General features: G+C 42.3%; 1 protein-coding gene across 2 annotated transcripts in view; it reads left to right on the top strand.

Annotated features, from left to right (window-relative positions):
• The first annotated feature begins 1822 nt into the window (after positions 1 to 1822).
• igf1rb (insulin-like growth factor 1b receptor) overlaps positions 1823 to 25595 on the top strand; it is a 40909-nt gene continuing 17136 nt past the window's right edge. The window contains exons 1-2 of one of the 2 annotated variants that reach the window (XM_085766613.1): positions 1823 to 2831; positions 9881 to 10447. In XM_085766613.1, coding sequence (XP_085622739.1) covers positions 2741 to 2831; positions 9881 to 10447 — 658 coding nt within the window. In that variant the 5' untranslated portion in view covers positions 1823 to 2740. The remainder of the gene's footprint in view (positions 2832 to 9880; positions 10448 to 25595) is intronic. The other variant, XM_085766623.1, reaches the window with a different exon arrangement.

The following is a 25595-nucleotide window of genomic DNA, read 5'->3' as shown; positions in this document are numbered from 1 at the left end:
GGAAAACAAACAGCCGCTCATTAGCATGTGTGACCCGTTGGTGGTAAACAGGCTTATTTCCACATGAGTGCAGTGCGAGAATGGATTCCACCAGGACAGTCGAGGTAGGTGGGCCCACCGGCTGCCTTCATGGGGACTTTAATAGGCACTTAACAAATGCAAGTGGACAGGCACAACATTCTCTGGCACAGGGGGGTCATGTTGGTACAGTGAGCACTTGTTAGAGGGTGACTCACAGTATTTGGACTCTTGGGTGGCCACTGATATTCACTTCATTTTTAATGTGCATTTTTTTTTCTTCCCAGTGCTAATTGTTGGATTGTGACAGACGCTGAGTCTGTCTGCCAGGGCTGAGGTAATGTGTGGCGTTGGAATAATGCTTCTGTGCTCTGTGAAGTGAAGTGATGAAAGCGGCCTGCAATTACAGGGATAATCAAAACTGTCAGGGGCTCTTCTAGGGACGGTTTTGTTTACTGTCTGCTTCTCCCACAGCATCACAAGACACTGGCACTCCCCCTCCCTCAGCCTGGGCCTCAGAACTCAAGAGACCGCTGCTACTGTACCTGTCTGTGTCCCCAAGTTAATATCTGACCGACTTTTATTGAGTTGCTTTAAAATCCCCACATGTGAGGCGCACAGTTTGAACTTTTCTGCCTATGTATTCACTTCACAACAATATGGTAGGACTACTTATGCCAAGAAAAAAAAAACTCATATTTGGAAGGAACACATCAATATATTAATGTGCTTTTTAGGCAATTAAGAATAGATTCTACCCCTCACTATAATTTTACTGCAGATTAGAGGTGTGCAGTTAGTTTCTATCCCCTCAAGATGGCAGCATTTCGGTGTCTATACGTGAATTTGAGAGGGATAATTTCCCAAAATGTTAAGTGTTTACTATGGAAAAATCCCCATGCATACTCATCTAATTGTGACTGCGAGTCCACTGAAACACACCAGGAATTCTACAGATCATATTTTGAGGAATCACATTGTCATTTGTCGTATTATAACTATGGTTACGTATTGTTTATGTCTAAAAAAAAAAAAAAAAGAAAGAAAGAAAAACGAAAAAAAAAGGAGATGGGCATATACAGACATTTGGGTTCATAAATATGGGCATTGAGCTACAGGGCGTGAGCGATATTTGTAGTATAGCCTATGTATAAATGAAAAGCTCACAACACAATTAACATAAACAGATACCTCTATGACTGCGTCGATTGAATAAGAGTTTAATTACAGGTGGCGCAGACAGGCACGATCTCAGCAATGGCATCCCTCCGCTATGTATTTGTGAAGAGCAAAACAACCCTGATCCTGGATCAGCACCCCGGATTTCCCTCCCACCGCGTCGCTACGGCGGTGACCAGAGAGGAGACGAGGTCTCACTCTGACAACATTTCAGATCTCTCAACGCGATGCTGGGCACTTCCAAGAACTGCGCAGTGAATAATAATTTTTCGTTTATAGCCTATGGAGAGCGTGGAGAGCTTCCCGACTTACTACGTGTACCATGCGATCGTTTTTGGTGTGTCTAATGTGAGAGTAGAAGGGAATGTGGTGTAGTGAAATGAGCATCTCTTCTAATTACTATTAATAGGATAATGAAATATGGAGAACTGGTGTAAATATAGGACGGGGTGTTCGCCCCGAGACATTGTAAACAAACAGATATGAAACCGGCCCTCTTGTGTTGAGTACCACCAGACCAGTCACTATGGAAACTGCTCTCCACCGGCGACTGAACTGCAGTGAGAGCGACGCCCACTCCCACAGACTGGAAGGCGGGGCAGAGGCTGGAGTGATTCATCTTTAGAAACAGAGACGATCTCTACGCACGGCGCCGTGTTTACAGCGAACACGGCAGACTGCAGACTGACCGAGTGAGACTGTGTATGTACCTGTACACGAATCTGTCTAGCTACCAGACCCCGTTCGGCTATCTATCGACGGAGGAGCATTAGACACCCAAAGTGACTCGACCGACCCGGGAGCAACAAGGTCAAATACTCAACCAAAACCCGTCGGTGTGAAGGTGAATTACAGCCACCACAACAACGCGGTGCGTGTGTGCATGATGAGCGGCTGAAGAGGAGGAGGAGGAGGAGGAGGAGGCTGTGGTCTGAAACCAGATTTTTATCCTGGATATTTCGAAACAAACGTCGTCGTTCATGCCGAGACGGCTGTGTATCAATGTAATATGCTATTATATATCATAGTCCGCCTCTTTGCATCCCAATTTTAAGGGGGTCAGACCCCGTTTTCTGCCTCCTGAGGACCCTCCAGCAGCAGCAGCAGCAGCAGCGGGGCATTGGACGTTTTTTCCTCCAGATATGGAGCGTGAAGATGCGGATTGCAGAGGAATCCCCGCCGCTGGTTTAACCGCATTGGTTTCATTAGTATACACTTCAATGCGGCGTTGTTTTCGGCAGTCATAAGAGCAGAACAATGAACACGCATTTTCTCGCTGGCGGAATAAATCGGTGATTTTTTTGGAGCACGACTGGACTCCCATTAGCAGACGCGAGAGGGCTACCCTGCTAGCCTGCTGCTTGTAGTAACGCTAGCTATTAGCTCATTTAGCCGGCTAACAGCTAAAAGGTGCTGGCTGGGGATTAAAAGGCGTTTTTTTTTCTCTCCCTCTCTCTCCACAATTGTGACCAGGCTGTGCCGACGTCCCCTCCCCTCTCTACTTATTTATTTACATGATTTGGGAGGATTTACTCATCCAGGTATGAGGTCTCGATCGGAAAGGAACCGCTTGACCTTGTTTTGGGGTCTGATGCTGGGTCTGTCGTCCTGCCTCTGGCCCGCCACCGCAGAGAGTAAGTAATGCTGCTCCTCACTACTACACACACCGACAAACATTGTGTTATTTTGTTTTTTTCATGCGCCATGGTCCAACACAAGAGAAATGCAGTGCAGAAAGTTACAATGAAAACGCCTCATATTATTATATAATATAGCTATAATATATAATATCTTATCAACAATGGAAATAGAGCATACCTACAACTGTGTTCTCTAAATAACATACAAAACTTTTCTGCTTTACTATAAGTAGGATCAATTAATTGTATATGCGCAGGAGTAAATGGTGTAGTTAGGATAACAGAAGGCATTAAATCGTGGATACAATACAACATAGATGAAATATAATTTAATTTTAGTGGGAAAAACATTTAATAGGGTATATAATTGTTTTGGTTGTTTAAGTAAGTGTTGTTCACTTGCTTTGGTGAATGCTGTAAGTAGGAGAAAGGTCTGGTTGTAATATTGTAATATGCCACAAAATAAGTCAGTTAAAGTCTGTTGGTGAACAACTTTACCATGACTCAGTCAGTGGAGAAAGTTAGTCAATCTATACAGTGTACACATACACACACCACATTGTCAGCTCTGACTCACACTGTAGTGAATCAGAATCAACACCAAAAAAATGGAAGATAACTGAACAAACAGACAGAAATGTGATTCGAGAAATAAAAGAGTGGGTAATTGAGTTTTGTTGGGCTTGTCCTTCCTCGACTGCAAAGATGTGACCTATCATTTTCAGACTGAAAACTTCTGGATATGTAAGCAAGCGTAAAAGACTGTTGCCACTGGATGTAACTAGAACATTTACAAAGTCAGCTCTTTGTACCCTGGGTAAAAATGACAACACATAATAAATAAGCTGCAGACAGAGGAATATACCTGCATATTCAGTGTTCTTGTTAGCTGATGATGGGGTAAACCAGGGTTAATAATACTACTGGTTTTGGAGTCCTTCTCCAATCCATCAAGGCTCTCAGAGGGGCAGCGTACAGTAACAAGTTAAGGGTTTCGACTGTCAGCTCTCCAGGATTTCTAATGAGACAGAGTAACTTGAGTGGAAAAGCTCAATGTTGACATTGAATCGTTGGTATTCTTTTCTGTGTGTGTGTGTTTTATGTGTACAAAAGGCTGTCCTTTTTTAATATTGTTCCCTTAAGATTTATTGAAACAACATCAATGCATACTCTATGTTCAGTGGCGTCACTGCTGTGCTTTCTCCTCACACTATACACTTTCATTTATTCTCCTTTGCCAAACAAACCAGGACACCTTGATCCCTCCTTGAGGCAAAAGATAGAAACAACATATAGACTGGAGTCCAGTGATAATCCGCTGAAGTAAGCCACACTGCTGTGAAACTTTGACAGAATCACTTGACACCACACAGATGACTTAGGACTGAGGCAGCACATCGAGACTCACAGCAGCTCCTGTTGGCTCGCAAACATTTAAAACTTAACGAATTTAAAGCTTCTATATTTATACGTTTGCATCTGAAATTTTCCATGTTTCCAGATATATGTAAACTAAGCTTCCCCGATTCATCCCATTCATCATGACATGTTGGGGAGGGAGGAGGGTCAGGGGGTTGAACCAGGGTCTGGGTTTTAAAATAGACCAAGCCAAAGTACATTCACAAGCAAAACAGACTAAGTTCTGTTGATTGGAAAGAGTGAGGAGCTTGTGAACTGTGTGTTATGGGGTTTACTGTTAGCCCCAGTGGTCACAGAACAAACCTGGGAAAAGCAGAGAGGTGCTCCCATCAAAATCCTACATTTATTCTCACTCCTGTGTGGAGCTGTCTAAAGGTTCCTTGTGTGGCTAAACTCTGAGCATTCCTGCTGGTGTACTGTATCAGTTGGGACTAAAGGGCAGCTGGCAGGTTTTTGGTTAACCCGGTTCTGCTCTGCTGCTGCAGACACAGCTTTTTCAGAAGAACCAAAACAAGTTTTTGTCTGTCAAGAACGATCATTTGCTAATGCTCCCTGGTGCATTTCTTCTCACCTTCGCCTTTCATGTGGAAAAGAATTTATGAATACGGTTCCCGCCTTGGGCAGTTTGTCACTAACAGGATGTAAATGAGGAGCAAACATAGTTGCTGCAGTCTAGTGGCAGTGAATGAAGCACCGGCTCAAGGGTGTGTATTGCTTCCTATTTCTTGTTGTATGGCGCTTCAAGTGGATTTCCGATGATTGTCTGTGGACAGTTTCCCCTCGCTGCAGCCAGCTGGGAAAAGGTTATCAAAAGTAAATATGTGATTGGGAGCCTCATCAAAGCGGCAGAGATAGGTTTGTGTACTCAGCTGTTTTAAAATGTGTCATTGTGGGAGGAGAGGGGAGGGGTGGTGGTGGTGGTGGGGGGGTGTTATTAAGCTGCTGCACCTGCTATCGGTATTTTCATTTAGCCGGTGCACAAGATGTAAAATTTAATCAGAAAACTTTTGTGTGGGGTTTTCTCAAGCATGGCCAGAAGACCGTTCCCATGAGTGATGGTCATACTGGCGTTGCAGTAGTGAGGCCATAGAGGGTGAAGCAGCGTCGAGACTGTGGTGATGTAACAGAACCAGGCAGTGTGTCTTTTTACGGGCCTGGGTGTTGGGATTGAATGAACAGGTATGCAGCAGCTCACCGAGGGCCGCTCACAGTCTGCACTGACAAGAAGATTACAGAGAAAGACATAACAGCCATGCGAGTGCACTGACTGCGCTGCTGCCTGCCTTTAAATCACGCCGAGGCTCTCACGTCCTGTCGAGAGAAGATTTAAACACTCGGCGGTTAAGGTTGAAAAACATGTAGCTCTGAACTCTTCTCAATTTCAGAACCACATTGTCACCAATTCACACACACAACAATTTTGTTAGCATCACACTGCTACAGTATGCTAGCCACAGCATTGAATCTGATGTGACAAGCAGGTGAGAGTAGAGGTAATACCCTTTTAAAGGTTTTTGTATTGGGTATTCAGGCTATTGTTTACTCATTGGGGGAATAATATGGGACAATTTAAAGTGTTCTTTGTTTGTTGCTACTTTTGGTAGGTATTTCTATCTGTTCTTTAAATGTAAATAACTGAATCAGTCGGAGTAAGTGTATATGCTAAAGTGGAATTGGATATAATGTAATTTAAAGCAGAAGTAAGCGATCCGGTGGTTTTGGCTAACTTCCTGTCAGCCGATGGAGTTAGCAGTCCCCGCCCTCGTCCCTACGTCACCACATTCACGCGCATCCCTTGGCTGCACACACAGAGAGGACCGCCCCTTTATGCCGTTCTCTCTCCTCATTGGATAAAGGTTGTAGGATACAAGGAAAGTTTTCTCCTCGGCTTACAGCAGAGCAGAGTGACTGACAGACCTGTGTTTCAGACCAAACACTCTATGTAAGTGATTGCTGTCGGAAGATACAACTATTTAAGACTTATATTAACACAAATATTCCGCTTTAATGCAGGGAGTTTTCAATTTCAAGTCACATTGGGGCTGAAATGTAACTAATGTGTGAGAATATACATCCACTCAAGAGTGTATGAAATCCATGTCTTCTGTGGGGATGACATGCCCGGCCTGCCCTGCAGCCGCCTACACTTGTTGCTTCATGCTCCGTTTGTAAAGCCAACTTATAAAATAAGATTTATCTGTTAAACCTTTAATCATAATGACACTCTTGAAGATCAGAGACAAGGGAAAAACAGCGCTCACCTTTCTCTGAACTGCATTTAGGTCTCCTGTGACATCAGGAATATTTGATACCTGTTTTATACAAGAGATGCTGGGCTGTTGGAGCGACCTCTGCAGTTGAGCCGAGTTTAGTTTTTTTTGCCATCCCTTCTAATGTCACGTGAGGGAGTTGGTCATCTGCACAGAAATATATCTCCGTATCTCATCTGTCATCAACAAGGGGCCATTCACTCTTGAAGAGATACTACTCTCACATATTTGTTAGATAAATTTGTTTTATCACTTACCCGCGGTGTGCATTTGGATAGTGTAATACAATCACAGTAGCCTCTGTGTGTGTGTGCGTGTGTGTGACTCTAGTGCTGCTGTTGAGGGGATTTGTTTACAGGCATTGAGCTGCATGACTAAAAGATCCTGATCCTGATTTAGCCATCATGTTCATGAACACCAGTCACAGTCAATGGTCTTTTTATTTGAGGTTGAAAAAAACCATATGTAAAACTGAATCTATCTTTTCCATTTATTTAAAAACAAGTCATTACCCTGCTGTCAGTGATTTGACTGAAATAAAGTTACAATCAGAAAATGTGAACAGTAGATATTTGTGTGCAGTTGATGATTTAGAGACCATCTCCAGTTTTGTGATTCGTCATATTGTGGTATGCCGTATAGCAGTGGGAAAATGTCTTAATCGCCAGCAGAAAGCATTCACGGTGTTGTTTTGGAAATTAAACTGTGTTGTTGTACCTCTGGCAGTGTCTCCTCTGAGAAAACATCACACAGATTTTTGGAAAACTACACAACTAGTATATATTTTTGTAAGCAGTGGTGTCGTTTAACATGCATTTTTCATGTTCACATTCAACATCAGTGTGTGGAGCAGTTCAGTGTTCAAAATAAGTTAATATCTTAAATGTTAGAAAATGTCCGGGAAGTTGAAAGCAAAACAATTTACACTGTAGCTTTATACTTACCGGTTAGTCTTGAAATAATACAGTGACATATACAACTGTGGGACATGTGTGGGAATTTGTGTAGCCAGAAGCACATTCCTCTCATGCCAGGTTTTGCTCATAGGGCAATCCCTTAATAAGGAAGAACTGACATTCATTTGCACCCATTAAATCTGCAACACCAGCCCTCAGTTTTGATTGTAAAATTTTGTAATCAAAAAAACAATTTATCATTTGCTGGGAATGCATCGTCCCTCCTAAAGCTCTCGGCGTCACATTTGTACAGTAAAACTTTATAGACCAGCATTAAAGTGGTAGTGTGACAACCTGTTTGCTGGTCGGTGCGAGTTTTCCATGACTCACTACCCTGCAGCCTTTGAAGTGTAAATCCTCCTCACAGTGATGTGCGATAATGGCCTCCATGTTTCTATGGGTGCTGCCGGGGCTTCGGGCTAAAGTATTGTTTAGAGCACAGCTCACAGGTGGGAGTAAAAGCTGGAAAGGCAAACACTCCACCTATCAACACCGATCATCACCACCATGCCCTACCAAACTTTTCCTCATGAGGGCTGGGATTATTGAGAAGCCACACAGAATCCACAGCAGTGTCCTTGTTTTCATGCTCTTCTTTGAAGTTGTTTTGGTTTAGTGCATTTTTCCGTCAAAATAGAATCAGACTCTACTGACGGTCTCAGTAAAAGTACTACTATAGAAGTTAAAAACAAAATAAATGTGAACAAATCTATTTTACAACAAACATAAAAGAGCATAAATACATGTTTTTACAATTTGTTCACATCAAAGGGCAACTTCCTTTTGATGTCTGCTCTTTGATCAGATGCCCAGACATTTCACTTCTGCCATAGATTCAGCTGACTAGATCATAATACGGAGACTGCTACAAGTTGAGACTTTCCCAGTAGGGGGCGCTACACTACACTCACAACTGTTGTTTTTATGGATGATAGCAGTCTAGCTATAGGGAAATCTGAGCAGCTATATTGAATGGATTGTGATGACGTTCATGATTCCCAGAGGATGAACCTCACTGACTGTGTCAATACCCACACCTTTCATCGAGCGCCATCAGCAAGTACACCTGATGTTGAGATGTCCCTCCTAAACTGTGAAAAATCTCAGCATCTACTTCATGAAGAGGCAGAACATTTGGTGTTGACATTTTGTGTATCCCTGGTGATGTTTTCTATTGACTTTAATACCTTGATTTTTCCACCAGCACATCATGTTGACACAAATGGCTTTGAGTGAAAAGTGTTAACTTCTTTACTTGCATTGTAACGCTTCCACTGGCTTTGAGTTTAGTGGCATGCTAAAATAAGATAGTGAGCATTAAACATGTACCTGTTGACACATCAGCATATTATCTTGACATTAGCACTTAGCAAAAGAGTATCACAGTGCCTCACAACTCAGCTCCCACCGTGGCCGTGGAGTCTTGTTTCAGGAAGAATGATGTGGCCAAAGCACTTGTGAAACTCCCCCATGATTCTTTGTGCCTTTTGTTCAACAAGCCACAATACTAGTATCACAAATACTGTATTTATTCATCTGGCAGTGTGTACACTGTACACAGTGTTTTATGGATGATGCCTTTTCTAGCATAAGACTTTACAGGCCTTTAATGTCATTGTACTGTGAAAGCTTCATAAAAGCAGACTGTGAGACAAAATATTGGGGTCATGCTAGGTAGACACACAAAAGCAACAATAACCTGAAAGCAGAGCCATCCAAACTTTATTGTAGCGTTAACCCAAGCTTGAATTTACTTTGTCACACCATGTTAAGTTGGCATAGAAAATGAGAATAGCAAGGCAAACATGTTCCATCAACAACGGCACGGCTCAAGTGTACTGTCAATGTAAAAAAAAAAAATGGGTTGGGTAAACATCTCTTTATAAATATCATGATTTCAGGAATGGAGAACATCGTTTTGTCTATTGTTTCACTTAACAGCGATTTATTGCAGAGTGAGTCGCTACATATCCAGATGATTTGCGAGAATGTGTTCTCATGTCATTGTTAATGCATTCAGCTTAAAAAGATCAAGTTTGATTCATTGTAGTGATGGTGATGTGATTTCTGTGGATAGCACTCAAGAAAATGATACAGCAAATATGTAAACTAGGTGTTAGTTATTTAATGGGAGGCACTTTAAGCTAGTGTTTCAAGCGGCACAGGATAGAGTTTGAATACTAACATCAACATTTCCCCCTTTTTTTAAAAAAAATAAATAGTGAAAAAGTAAAAATTATTTGCAAACACTATTTTTACTTTGCCATAATGGAATATTGATTTATGCCAATATAAATGGGAAGGATTGTAGCAAAAGGTTTCAACCACACTGTATGTTACTGTTGAACAGAAGCTATTACACAGTCCTCTAACTCTCTCTTTTTGTTTTGCTCTGCAGTCTGCGGTCCCAGCATCGACATTGGCAATGACATCAGTGAGTTCAGGCGTTTGGAGAACTGCACTGTGGTGGAGGGCTACTTGCAGATCCTCCTCATCGGCGACAAAAACAACAATAACATCAACCAGGAAGTCTTCCGCACCCTCCACTTTCCCAAGTTAACCATGATCACCGACTACCTGCTGCTATTCCGGGTGTCCGGCCTCGACAGCTTGAGCACGCTCTTTCCCAACCTCGCCGTCATCCGAGGACGCAACCTCTTCTACAACTACGCCCTGGTAATCTTTGAGATGACCAGCCTGAAAGACATCGGCCTGCACAACCTGAGAAACATCACCCGCGGCTCCATCCGCATCGAGAAGAACCCCGAGCTCTGCTACCTGGACTCCATAGACTGGTCCCTCATCATGGACGCCGAGTTCAACAATTACATCGCCGGCAACAAGCAGTCCAAGGAGTGCAGCGACGTCTGTCCGGGCATCATGGAGAACAACCCTCAGTGCAGAAAGACCATGTTCAACAACAACTACAACTACCGCTGCTGGAATTCCAATCACTGCCAGAAAGGTAAGCTGACTGTCACACATGAACGCTCATCAGGGATTTGAATTGCAAATGGACTGTGCTGACAGTCTAACCTTTGGCCTGGTTTGTATAGATATACGTTTTGGAGTATAATGAATTATCCAGTGCCTACATGTTACTTAAGCTGTTTTGTTTGGGGCCGCAAGGAGACCGGAAAGCACTTGGATTCTACGTGTAATTGACTCTTCTGCGGCTCTTTGCCGTGATATATATATATACGTATATAACACGCAAAGAAAGAGATAAACAGGTGTCAATTCAAGACTGCAGTTTTCCTCTCAGCCCTTGTTGTTGCCGTGAAATGTTTTCTGAATATAAGCAACTGTTGGCTGTCAAATGTCAGCATCTGTTTACTTAAATACAACAACTTGTGTTTTGGTTTGGCTACCTGCAGGAACACAGTGCGATGCACTTCTCTGAAAAAGGGCAGATATTCAGGTGTCTTGTGACGGTTATTTTGTGCCATTCAGGTGCAACCTAAACAAACTGCTTTTAAGGAGTCAATGGTTCACAGTTTAATTAAGCTACTTCAGGCACAACGAGTGTGAGGTCTTCCTCTAATTTTGTGTTTACGACTGCAGTGTTTTAGATGGCTTGTTTAGCTGGTGTGTTTCAGACAATGTGTTTTGGCTGACTTAGTGTGTGTGTCTGGTTGAATTGTTTCCCTGGTGACTGGCGCCTTGCTGCAGACTCAGCATGTTGATGTTTTCAGTCTTGTGACATGAAACTGTCGCAGGACTGGTGTGAATTGCACGCATGTACACACATATATATACACACACACACTCGTCACAGACAGGGAAACGGGCAGACACACACAAACAGGCATATCACAGAGATGCAAATATTTTAGACATACATACACACACACACACACAAACGCCTGGCCTGCTTTGTGCGCTGTTGGAGAGGCAGAGTGCGGCGATGTTGGAAGGAAAAGGAACCCGGAGGTGGAGTGTGCTAGAGAAAGACATGTCGGATGGATGGAGGTGTCGGAGGATGATCCAGGGGCTGTCAAGTGGAGAAGCAGAACTCGCTGCTATTTATCATTTGTCTCATTGACGGGTAAACTCTATATAGGACCCACAATAAAACACTTTATTGGTGCAAACTTCCATGTAAAATTCTGTATATCTATTTGACCCATTAGTGACTTTCATTCATTAGTCAAATGAGCTGTAATCCTCATATCGTCAACATTTTATTTATCATCAGGTGAAAGTTCTTCTCTGTAATACCTTTTGGCTCTTGAAATTAAACACAGAATCTGCCTTTGGTTATATTGAAACTAGGGTCATCTTGATAACAGGTTTCACTAGCCAACAATCCCCCACTAAGACTTCAACAGTTATTTCTACCACTTAGTGCTACAAAAACATTGTTAACATCACTTAAAGCACTAATGCTGCAGCTGCTCTTCCAGTTCGCTGCTGTATGATGCCATCAAATACTCACAGACCTATGATCCATCATACTCATGACCAACCGGTGCCAGCACAGTTGAAACATTGCCTAGGTAAAAAAAAAAACTCCTTTCTTTCCTTCTATCCTAAGACATGGGGGAGTCTGTAATTTCACCACCCTAACTGCAAAGCCTCATGGTCGCAGTTTGTCCCTTGCGATATCTCAGGACCCGGCTGACTTGGGAGATTGGATACGTTTAGGCATGGGCTAATCCATCGGCGTTGAGTTGGCAACCACCTCTCTAAGAGGTTGACATGTTTTGTTAAGTTCTAATAAACTAAATATAGAAGACGTGGAGAATGACCCCGCAACGATGCACAAGCAGTCGACCGGGCTCCAGAGGGAGTGTGTCAGCCGGGGCAAATGGGCCATCAGTTGCCGCTGCTGCTGCATGAAAACAGAATTGATCTCAGACAACATGAGCTCCGCTGCTCTCGCTGCAGAGGCCGCATTGTTGTGCAATTTATTAGGCAGTTTATTGGAGAAGTCTGGTGGTAGTAAAGCCAGGCTTCATTAAAGTGAGGAAGGCCGACGGCTGAGTAGTTGAGATGGCTGACCAAACAGTGCTGATTGCCTCATGGTGGTGTCTGGCAGCTCTGGTACCTGCAAATTAGAAGCTGCCTGTACTGAGACTCTCATGTGTTAGTGGTATGGAACAATAAAGAGAGAAAGCCTGCTGGTATATGTGTTTATTTGACTTTGGCACAGTTTTTCCTGCTACTTACAAAGAGGATATATTATCATGATGATCTTGATAAGGTTCTCAGTCGAGCATCAGTGGTCTTATATGGGGTCTATTGTTTGAGTACCTTGCTGACAGGCCATATATAGCACAAACAGCACAGCGATGACATGAGAGTCAACTTTGTGTTCAGAGGCATTGTATTTTCAGAGGCGGTCATTCATCGGATCAATAAATGACGGAAGGGAAAAGCTCTAGCCCAGTTTGGACATATTTTCGGCCTGAACACATTCATAAAACAGTTACAGGGAAAGAGGGGCTCAAAGTCTGTGTTCGTCTCTGGGAAAGTGTTTTTTAGTCATGGTGGTGGGGGCTGCATTCTCCCGTGTTTACTTCCCTCATTTGTTTTGCGGAATCTGGTTTGGGTGTTTTGTCTCGTTCATAACTCATGTGCTTCTTCTAAAGAAGAGCCATGTCTGTGCATGCTGGGACACAAACACACTGTCTCTGTTTCTCTTTTTCTCTCTCAAACACACAAACCCGCACACACGCTCACACATTGAACAGCATGGGGGATGTTTTTCCGGTGCTTTGTATGGTCTGAGGAGATGAAAGCACATCATTAAAGTACAAAGTAGGTCTTCTGGGATTTACTGGAAGGAATTTTTGTCTTTTGTTAACCCTCGGCTGAAGGGATTACACATTAAACTAGAGGGATTGTCTTCAGGGTTGTTCTTTAGCCTGCCACTAGATTAATTTACCATACTTGACATGTCAGTGTTTGCTCATTCATATTTATAGTCACTCAGCTGACATAATATCCTGATGAGACAATGGACCTCATTCATTAATATTCTTAGTACACAAAAGTAATGTGCGCATTTAGACAGAGTGCGTTTGATGTTTGAATGACCTGTTTTTGTCTCTCAGTAAATTGATACCTCTGGTTTAATGAAGACTAAAGTTATTCCTTCACCGAGGTAATACAAGTCAAAATCTAAATCATGCGTGGAAACTCCCCAGTAAGTTGAGTTTGACATTTTGTCGACTTCCAGTGGTCAAATCAAAAAAGAAAAGAGATATGGTAGGCCGCACACGGAGGCCTGCACAGTGTGAGGAAAATCCACAATGACTTGTGATAAATAAACAAATATGGAAGTGTTAATTTACAGTTTGTCTACCATCGTGCTAGCTAACCTCACAGTCGCCACCAAATTGACGGTGTTTTATTGGAGCTTGGCTGAGGGATTCATCTGATTGGACAGATGTGATTAAGGGAGTCCTTGCCACAACCGCATTACACACTTGCCACTTATACTGATCATCTCTGAGTGAGATCATTTGTGCTGTGTATTTCAGATGGCGTACATTGTGTCAGTCTCACATACTTTGTAAAAGTTTTGCAACATGTTTCATTTTTGTATCGGCCACTTGCAGATTGATCAGGGTGGGAGGTGGGAATGCACTTCACTCAGACGCAAACACCAGGGAATTAAGCAAAGGTGACTAGAAGCCTTAACTCTGATATTTTTCTCTTTTCTTTTTTTATTAAAATGAATCTGAGCATCCCTAGTTCCCATCAGTGTGGCCCTGGTGCAATCAGTGTTGTGCAGTGTGTTTGTTTTACATGTTTATTTCAGGCTTATTATTTAAGGCTTCTTGTAGTCAGATGGCCGAGGCTGGGATTGGGAATCCAATCCTCAGAGTAAACTATCACACGCTGAGTATCAGAACACCTCTAAAATAAGTCTGCCTGTTTAATTCTACCACATGATTTCATTTGAAAAAAATAAAAAAAAACAATGTTTGTTCTCACTCTGTATTTACAGTAACATGTACCACTGTGATTCTACACAGTCAAGAGCAAAATACATAACTGCAGCATCAGATGAAACAGTAGGTCAGGTAGCTGAGATGAGTCCACACCGTGTTCAGGTGTTGAATTGTGTTTAGATTTCTGTGGAGAACCGATGGATTCTACAGTCTATCAGGAGCATCATGTTGCTGCTTCATGCACGTGGGCTTCAAGTAGCTTTTCCACCAAGTCCATGTCAGATTGGGTCCGAACGTTTGAAGGACAAAGGGGTGGATCGGACTACGTGTAGACGTAACTCACAGGCATTTGTCCGTATATAGCTATTACTTTAACTATTTGCATAATGTTACTATAGTATTACTTTCATAGAAAAGTATGATTAGAATTATTCGTGATTTGAAGTATGCCGTATCATACCTGCATTTCTGACGTTCATAACAAACCAAACCGTTTGAAAATCGGTCAAAAAACTGAGCAAGTTCTGGTTATTTTAGTAGAACATGCACCGCATAATGAGGGAGCGAGCAGAGTGATGCAAGGTGGCGGCCGTGTGGCGACGCCATGCCATTGGGCCGCAGCGCTGGGTGAGCCATCTAGTCTTTTTTTATATCTATGGGTAAGGACCTTTAGCCACAACATTGGAATGAAAGGTGGACATATTTTTTGTGTAACATTTTAAAATCAATGTTTACCATAACTTTGTATTTTTAACATCACTGACTCAGAATATCTTACAAGCAGGCTAAGTGATGTGTAATCCACAGTAGTGATGGGCAAAATAGGCATTTGGTCCAGGAATAAACACAATTTCAGGATGAAAAACAGTATATTGAAAGAGTAAAGGAGGTAGGCTTGTCATGATACCTGAATTTCAGTAGTTGATATACCAGTATCGGGAATTTCCATGATTCCCGATACTCATTTGATACCATGATAAAAATCAAAAAGCAGAACCCATGTACTTATAACTTCACTACTTTATTACTGTCGCATCACACTCTCCATGGCGACTGACTGAAACAAGACCCGTGGTCATGTTTACATGACTCAAGCTTCAGTTGGAGCGGATTGAGGTCCTGCCACGTTCACATAACAAACAAACTGCACCAGAGTTCGACTGTAGCCGCACCGAGACCAGCCCTTCAGACTCAGGCACGTATACTGCGCGAGTCAGTGCTAACAGAAATCAGTACTGCGCATTGGGGGCAAAATTGAATATCGGGTTCTTACGGTACCGGAAAAAAAGCAGATATCGACATATTTTCTGGCATTGGTTAGTAGGTTACCAATGTATCGGTTCCCATGGTGACCCTACAAGGAGGGAAAGGAAAGAGATGATGGTGTGATGTAATAAGACAGTGATGTTGGCGTTGATGGATACGCAGCAGTTTCGTTGCTCCACAAGGTTTTAGCTGAGAGTTCAAATCAGCTGGCATCACATGTTGAAGTGGGTTGTGCAGGTCAGTTACAAAACTACTGCACTTTTCTTTCTCCTAGAAGAGTGGTACAGTACATAGTCACACATAAACGCAACAACTACATACAAGAACAGCACACACGCACCACTGACATTATCCGGTATATACATTGGCCTTGTGCCAGTGGAGTGCTGGTGTTATCCAGACTGTCTGACTTGTGTGACCCAGCGCTTAGGGCTTAAGGAAGCCCAGCGACTACTAGTTCCTGCTGATGTCTATCTAATCTCCACTATGATTAGCTCAATACCATAATGTACAGACACCCACACTCACTTAATTCTCAGACTTGACTGCGGTTTGGTGACGCTGGCTTAGTGTAGTGCAGTCGCCTGCTTTCCATTATTTGAGAAATGTTCTGTCTTCCCTCAACAGGTGTTGCCAATATGACCCATAGGGCCAATTACTTTCCTAAACATTCATCTGCCTCGTTTTTTTTCACATTTACATTAAAATGATTAGGCAACTTGGCATCCTGGAAACCTGCCTGATTTTGGAGATATGCAGTGTTTGTTTGCCATTACTTTCCTTATTTCCGCTCACGCACCTGCCTCCGCCCCCCCAAAATCGAAGCTTCGACGGCCGCGGAGGGTGCGCAATCGTAGCGGAAATAATGAAAGTAGCTAATGGCAAACAAACACTGCATATCTCCAAAATCAGGCAGGTTTCCAGAATGCCAAGTAGCCTACTCATTGTAATGTAACAATTGCCGATGAGAACCGGTGTCAAAAAGGAAAAAAGGAAAGAAAAAAAAAATCGATCACAGACTTCATGATTGATTACCATGGCAACGAACAAAGCTTTGAATTATTTTGGGTCAGCCCTAGATGGCGGCATCCCTGTTTTTGATGCACATTTCCTTTCTTGCAGCTGCACAAAAACCTGTTGGCTGCAAACAAAATTTGATAACTGCCCTGCTTAATAATATCATTGTGTCCACGGTACATCCAGCCCTTTGTTTGGAATCACATGTTGAGTCTAGGTTGAGTCATGTTTGGTAAAATGATTGGTGAGAAACTGGAGGTCAGACCCACTCTTTTTGTAAGCATCACTAAAATGTCATAATTGAAATATGATGATCTCATCCTTTGGGAAATGTAATAACCACCTTGTTAGGTTCATCCACAACAGGCATTTTGAAAACGCAGTTATTGATCATCACATCCAAAATCACAACATATGATGACATACAACTAGTCATGCACCCCATACCCTGACCCAGAACCCAGAGGCTGTCAGGCCTGGTAATTATAGGGGATGCTTTGTAAACCAGGCACATCCATGACTACTTTTAGTGAACAGTCACACCCATCCGTGGAATTCCTGGAAGAGAACATTACTGGTTTGGCTGTGTTGAAGTGCCTACTGTAATTATGTGGCCTTTAATTGTGCTCTGTTAACACCGTCACATCGGGATGAGCTGTGACCAGGGGCTGAGATGAGTCTCTTGTTTGTGGATTTGAGGCTGGTTGAATTTGGTCAGAATAGTTTATGTTTTGTTATAAAGTTTCATTTTTCATCATCTCGCTCTGCTCTGATCACTTGGGAAAAACAATAAAAGAGACGAGAAAAAAAAAAGCAAAACACTTTGGCACAGCTGAAGGCTTTAGAGTCCTCCATTTTCTGTATGTGTCAGGGATGTAACAAGCTTTACATAGTTTTGAAAAGGACCAAACATAAACAGTTGATCACTTTTATGTAATATTTATTGTTTTATCTATTGTTCCCTAAAATTATCTCCATCTCGACAAGCTCTTTAGCTCTATATCGGGAACAATCTCTCTACTTCCAAACAAACACACCTGAAAATACGGCCATTCATGTACAGTGGGCCTTCCCTTGCCGATGTAAACAGGAAGCAGACTGACCACTTTGCAGTTGATTTCTTAGTTGCATAAAATGCTAAGAACGAGGAACAGCACTGGTGAAATATAAGACGATTTCTTCTCTCTCAAAATCTTTATGGACCCACTAATTAAATTTGCACACTTAGACTAAAAGTGGACTGATGTTCAGAGATGGTCGTAGGACTTCAAAACACTGACTCTGATTAATTGTAGCTTTCAGACATGAATCTGTTGGGGCAGCAACGTTTATAGCGACAATAAGGTGAGGATTAGGTTCATGGTGTCTGTTGATATTTTAAGCCATGGACTTGATGTCCTTTTCTCCTGGCTACATGCTCTGCGATATTTTGTCCGAATTTCTGTGATATTGTCTTGTTTGTAGTGTACTATGAAGTTTGACTCCTTAATTTGTTCCATTAACAACAAATGTTTCAGCCCTTTAATGGTCAGATACTTGAATTAAAACACTTTCAGAACAGTAAGGGATGACATCGTGATGAAGAACACAAGTTGTTTACTGAAAACAGCAGTGATCCAAGTGATCCGCAAGTGCTTGAGACGGGTCTTGTTGTTGGTAGTATTTTGACATTTTCCCATAGAAAGGCAAACGGAGCTAGATAAACAGTGAAAATGTTACAGGACCTAATATGGCCTGGTTTGTATAGTTTGTGAAGATCCATGGGCACAGAATGCATAATCAGTGTTATTTTATACTACACCCTCAGTAATCTTCATTGATACAGTTGTCTATATTAATATAGATAAGTTTGGGGTTTAGCGAAGTTTCTTTCAAATAATAAAACTTTGTTGTGACCTCTAGTCTTGGCCTAAGTGTTGTTGTGGTACAGATTGGCATGCAGAGTGTGTGTTAAGGTCAAATATTCCAATATGTCAACAGTCTTGTCGCTTGACCCAGACTAAACAATCAGTAGTGATTCTCATTGTCTCTCTTTGTTATCCCTTCAAACCCCTTTCCCTTTTAATTTGTCTTGTCTTTTGAAGGTCAGTCAGCAGGGGGATGCCAGGAATTCCTTTTGTCTGTAGTTATCCTGATGTGTCAGCTGATCTGACAGATATTGTTCACAACAAGTTCCACAAGGTTAACCGTTAGCTCTATTTAGACTAGCTTAAACAAAGAGTGTTTTCCATATTATGGAAAGTTAGTATGATAAGCTGAGCTGCTCATCTAACAAACAATTATTTTGCCACTGATGTGGAAGTTTATGATGTGAATGTAAAAGTAGTGGCTGTCCTAAGTTCATCCTGAGGTGAAATTCACTCAGTTCTCCTAAAAGTGTATCAGATCTTCTAAACTATGACAGAAAATGGGAAGGGTGAAAATTAATGCTGCTGTAACAACTTCCTAGAGATGTATAATGCTGCCTTGAAGGGAAATAAACTGCAGCCGCCTTTGTGTCTGATAAGCCTTCACACTGGGCTTACTGGTTCATATTTCATCTCCTCACCACCAGTGCCCTGTAGCAACATGCCCACACAGACACAAACACAGACCCTTTGCAGATGTTTAATCATATCCACACCAAACCACTTTGTATCATCAGCCTGCTAGTTTGACCCTCCTTCACATGTCATGGCAGCGTTGCCCCTAGAATTTTTTTCAGGCCCGGTTGTACCACCGAGAAAACCCTGAACCACCCCCCCATTCTACATTACCCACACTTGTTAATGGGTCCATTTTCGATAAATACATCGTTTTGTCTCTATTGTTATTTTGTTATTATTATTAGTGGTGGAAATGCTGGGCGAGCCGACCAGCGTTTCCTACTTTCGTTTTCGCGGACGCTCAGGTGCTAGGCCTGTCACTATTATTGCTAGGGATGGGTATTGATAAGAATTTAGCGATTCCGATTCCATTATCGATATTGCTTATCGATTCGATTCCTTATCGATTCTCTTATCGATTCTCATTGGGTGAGGGAATAAAAGAGAAATGGGTTTGTTTGCATTAATGCAGTGGTTCCCAACCTTTTTTGGCTCATGACCCCTTTTGACATCACAAATTTCTGGTGACCCTCAATCAAGATGAGCAAGCTCAGATATTTGTATATGCTGCATTTTATTTGATCTTGATTTATATTCAAGAAAGTGAATGTATAAAGAATATAGTTGTTTAAGATTGTGAAAAATAATTAGTTAAAAAAAAAAATTAATCAATTACTAGACATTTAAGGCGATCCCATTTGAATTCCAGGCGACCCCACATGGGGTCCCAACCCCAAGGTTGAAAACACTGTATTAATGGCTCTAACATTAAAAAAAGTAGACAGGACCGACCTGCCTGGACAGGTTAACACTAGACCACTGTGGCTGTGGGGCAGCTGTGCTCACAGGAGGAATTTAACAATGTTTCCATTTCATGGTTTTTATGCATCTGTATCTTCTCACTAGTTATTGTTTTCATAACGTTCGTTTTTATGCGGAGTGAGCGAGTGAGCGAGCGAAAGAGAGAGAGCGCGCCAGAGAAAAGACACACGGCGCACCGTTTCACGTGGCTACGAGCAAAACCTGAAACGAGGTGGTTGGAAATGAAGAGAGAAAAACACAAAGAATAGACATGTAGCCTGTTCAGGAGACGTTGACCTGTCCTCCTCACGACGTGAGGGAGGGAGGACCGGAGGGTGGCTCTGGCTCACAGGTTAGTGACTTTACAGTCTATGGTTAGTGATGAGGAAACGTCACTGTCGGCTGCATCTGTCAGCAGCTCCGCTCCACGCAGACACGCCACTAACTTTATTTTGGGAGAACAAACGGTGACATGTGGATATAAACACTAAGCACCCTCATTTATAATGAAGATTGATTTTAACGTAACGTCACGTAACGTCATTAATCAATTAATGCGCGGGTTTCTGAACCAAACGGAATCGATAAGGGAATCGTTAAAGCAGACACGCACACGATTCCAAGAATTGATCCAAGTTGGAACCGGTTCCGAAGAGGAACCGGTTTTCGATACCCATCCCTAATTATTGCATAATTGCCATTGCAATTATGCACCATATAATACCGTCATCCATTGGTACAACCCTGAATACATAATATTATGCAATATGTAGATTCCCATATATTTCACCAAATTAGTCTACTACACCACAACCTCTCCATTCATCCTCAAATAATGGGAATCACTACTCTAGACCATCAGACACCATCTACCTGATTTACCTGAAGTCATGCTGTCACATCACTGGGTAAGCAGGAATGAGATGTGATCTACAGTCTCAGGAGCTACAGTACACCTTGTAAAGTACGACGTGATGAGATGACAAGCAGCAGGATCTTCACACCCCCCGTGAATCCCCTTTTTATTGAAAGGAAGGGGACAGAGAAAAGCATGTCCAGGTTTCCATCACTAACAGGAATGATGTTGTGAGAGTGCCTCACCTCTGTAAGTGTTTTTCCCTCTGAACACACTGTAATTATCAACAGGAAGCTTCAGACCACACATCTCCTGTGGGACGTGTCCTTAAACTGGGAGGGGGAGGAGGAGGAAATCCAGTATTACTTTTCATATTCCTGTCAGCGACCGTGCGCTAACTACAGCTCTTTACCTTGACTAAACAGCTGGTGCTTAAACCCTGCCTCTTCTTGTTCAGGTGTCTGTTTTGGTGTTAAACAAACCTAAATGTCAGACTAGTTCCATTGAGTGAAGAACTTGTGGAGTTCCCTTTTACACAAAATTAATTTATTAATTTAATTACAAAAGCCCCAAGTGAAGCCGTGTCTGAGTCATCTAATTGGGATCCAAAAAAAGAACTACTTAGCCACAGCCAATGAAAACTATACCTCAACTGTGCCGTTTCCAGTGACCAGTGATGGTCTTCAACCAAATGCTGTGCAGCCTTTTTAAGCACATTCCTGAAACTAACAAACTAGTACATAGACCATGAAACCATGGCACTTTTTCTATCACTGTGAAACCTTTTCTGCCAAGGACTGTTGAGAACTAAAATAATTTCAGTGATTCTGTGTCATTCCGGTGTATCATTGGTTTGTTTGAATATAGTGATATTCATTGTTTGGGGCTTTCAGCGTCTCTAACGTGGCCTTTACAGTTGATGATGTGCTCACTCTTTCTCGTCGCTCAAAGCAGTTTGCGATCCGTCAGTCAGGCGGGACGACGGTCAGGTTGCGATGTCTGATGTCTGCTGGGAAGCTCCAGAGATGAACGGGACAGTGCCGGTCAGCCTGTGCAGAGCTGTGAATGGACTGAATGAATGGAAATCCTTGTTCTACTGATGCGAATCAGCCTGTAGACACGACACATGCTACCGACTGACTGGTTCTCTGAATGACTGATTCACTGACTGAACCTACACACTGACAGACTGTCTGGTTGTAACAGAGCTAGCTTTGTGCGAAACTGGAAACACTGAAATATTGTTGTGTTTTCTGTCCATCATCACCTTGTTCTCTCTGAGGAGAACATTGGTGTTGTTTATTTCCCAATTGAGCCTGAGTACTGGAACACACCAGGAGAACATGGAGTGTGTGGAGTTTGGAAAGGGGACAAGGAGGACAGTTTCCACCCTCATTCACATCAAACAGCCGGGTACTCGCACACAAAACTTAAAAAAAAAAAAAAAAAGACAGAAAAATAAAGTGGGTCTGGAAACATCTTCTTTTTCATCCATTTTGAATAACAAATAAAACTTTATAAATATAAAAGAAAGTTCTTGTTGAGCAAGGCAGCAGATGCACAAAACCAACACCTACAAATGTTGTGTATACCCAAAATATTGCATCAATTGGTGGTCCTCCATGTCAGCGTCATATCTGTGACACAATTTACTCATTTAGTGGCACTTGGTGAGGTGATGGAGGGAAACATGAGGAACTGGTCTGTTGTAAGTGTGAAACCTACTATTCTTGCACAGCATCAACACCTGGGACATAATGGTAACTTTAACACATCCATATCCAGATCTGTACGTTGGCTGTATGGGATGGAGTCATCTGTATGTCAGACTGTGAAGTGTGCAGGTTAGGTTTTGGATGGTAAAAATGAGAAATTACAGCTACATCACAGCCAAATTTGTTGGTTTTGGACCCAGTTGAGTTCAGGCTGAGAGTCAAAGCTTCACAGACAGTGAATGAAGGTTGAATACTGATGAATGAAATGGTGTGGATCGATATTCTTTTGTCTGCTGGCCAGTTGTAACAGTGACAGTCATGTGGCCCTGGTTATTTTTGGTGGTGGCGATTTGACGGTCAAGGTCCGATCTCTCAACGCTCCCAATGGAATCACTGGCGTTTGAATTAAGTGACACGGCAATTGTATATGTATTATTTGTTTATTAAAACACTGAATTGTATTTTTATTGAATATTACTCCAAAAAGACAGTGGCAGAGAATCAGGATTGTGGTCTTTCCCTCTGTTTATGTGGACTCATACCAGCCATGGCCTCATGAAAGTCGCTCCTCCACCACCCTTAATGGTAGCTCATACTGAGGTTCATGCAACGTCATCACCACAGGTGTTTAAAGTAATGTGAGGTAGGACATTTTAAGTACCCCAAGTGCTCAAATATATGTGTCACTTCTACCTGTATGCTTGGGCTTCTTTGCGTAGAATGACTTATGAGGGAAGCAAATACTAGAAACAGTTTTTCCACATTCGTCACTGAGGAAGGAACGTCTCTCTGTTCTCTACTTAAAGCTTTGGACGTGTATCTGCAAGATGTTGTTGTGACATCACAAATAGGATCTAGGAAGCCGTCAAAGGCCCTAAAGTGAAAGCTTCAGCTGCACACACACTGAAGAAGTCATCCTGTCATGTAAAGTCTGTAAAACTTTATATGTAAGTAATTTAACTTTTTTTCTATAAAAACTTTTCAGTTTCAGTATGAGGACATTTTTAAGAAGCCTGTCAGTGCCCGATCCGTACCCGGAACACGATCCGTTCCAGCGCTTCTGCGCATGCGCCGTTTTACGGCATTAGCTTCAAAGCTATGCTAACTGATAGCCTAGCAGTAGAGCAGCTAAAAGTCCGCTGTAGCGTTGTTAAAACGTCACTTTATTAATTTTAAATATTTTTTCATGCGAGAAAGTCACAGTTTAGAGTCCTAATCTGTGGTCAGTTTATCCAACTGACGTCTGTTTGGAAGTTTGCTCCGGTTTTGGGAGAAGTGCAGAGCTAGCTGGGAGCAGAGCTGGGAGCATAGCTGGGAGTAGCCACCGGGAGCTAACGTTAGCTCGCTGCTCGGCTCATCTCAGAGGCAGCAGCCGGCCGACTGAGGTGATCGACCGATTAACTGATCGGTCTACATTACATTTAATTTAATCAGAAATAGAACAGAGGGGAATTCGTTGCGACGTGCTTGTGTTTTTCCTCATAGATCGTCTCTGTTTTCATCCATATCCGCGGTGTCTGCCGTAAACTAAAAGAAGGGGGGAGTGCGCATGTGCGTGCGCATGCGCAGAAGCGTCCTGGAACGGATCGTGTTCCGGGTACGGATCGGGCACTGACAAAGCCTCTTAAATCATCTTCAAGTAATAACAAAGATAAGTAATTCTTTTTGCAAAAATGATGTCCTGATGTAGAGCTGAGGTTTGACTTTTGACCAAAAACTCAAATGTAAGCCGTGGATATTGTGAATCTATCAACCGTTCAACATAGTTAAAGTTTATTAACTCTAATTATTATATAATTTAGATATGTTAGAAAGATAAGAACACATTGACTTCCAAAAGAAGTCTATTTATACACTAACTTTGTATTGAAGGTTAAACCTGTGCAATATTTACGGTTAAATTTCCGGTTGATGCTGCTGGAATCAAAGCCAATGCAGATCAGTATCTGTGTTTTTGAATCAACTGTGCTGTCATCAGTCTAGACATCTGCCTTTGCCTGTTATTGTTGTGCTGTGCTGCTGAGTAGTACATACTGTTAAAGCCTGGAGCGTCATCATAGCAGCTCTGAGTCTGTGTGGTACATCCTGTTCCTATCACCCCGAGGACGGGGGCTGAAAACAAGGATTAACAATTAGAAAGGCTTTTAATTCTTGGTTGATCAGCTGATCATGAGAGCGAGAGACACAGAGAGAGAAACAGCAGTTTACTTTTAACCAGCCTGTGAGATATCACAACCTAATAGGACTGAAGCTCTATTTAAGTCCTGCCTGTTTATAACTTGTAGAAGCGGTTGCTAAAACAAATTTGTTCAAACAATGCAGACCGAGATACTTTCCCGCCATCCGTCGGATACAGGTGTGCGTTTCCGCGTCGACCTTCCTACAGGGCTGGTATTTCATTTTCCCTGGAAGCCCCGTATTGGCGTTTTGACCCACAGCAGTGATCTTTATCCCACAGCCAGAGCGCTGCTGCGTAATGACAGAATGGAAAAGGTGAAGTACTTTTACTGCGCAACATTTAACTTTCTGAACTCACTCTTTAAGTTTCGAAATAACTCGCTCAGTCTGAAGTAAGGACACTGGAAATAATAACGGGAAACGTGACATTCATGTAGATACAAATGTTAATAAAAGTCAATCAACAAAAACACGAACGATTAAATTTCTGCCGTACATTATTGGGGTTCTCTCGCTGTGATGAGCAGATATCTTCTCCTAATGCTCTTGAATCCAATGTGGTCCAATTTTACACTCTAAGATATTTCTAAATGATTCTCTCTCCCTCTCTGCATTAGCTTACCCCTGGCTGTGATGTCTGGCTCCCCCAGCTGGCTGTGTGTGTGTGTGTGTGTCTGTATGCATATGTGTCTGTATGTATATGTGTGTGTGTGTGTGTTGCTTTCAGAAAGACCTGATGTTTTCAATGGTGTTTCCTCCTCCTCTACCACCTCCTTATCTCTGTCTTTAACTC

Source organism: Trachurus japonicus, chromosome 3 (assembly GCF_045865225.1).
Source record: "Trachurus japonicus isolate A0001 chromosome 3, Traja_1.0".
Classification (NCBI taxonomy): domain Eukaryota; kingdom Metazoa; phylum Chordata; class Actinopteri; order Carangiformes; family Carangidae; genus Trachurus; species Trachurus japonicus.
Note: the sequence above shows the minus strand (reverse complement) of the source record. Positions and strands in the feature narration are given on the sequence as shown.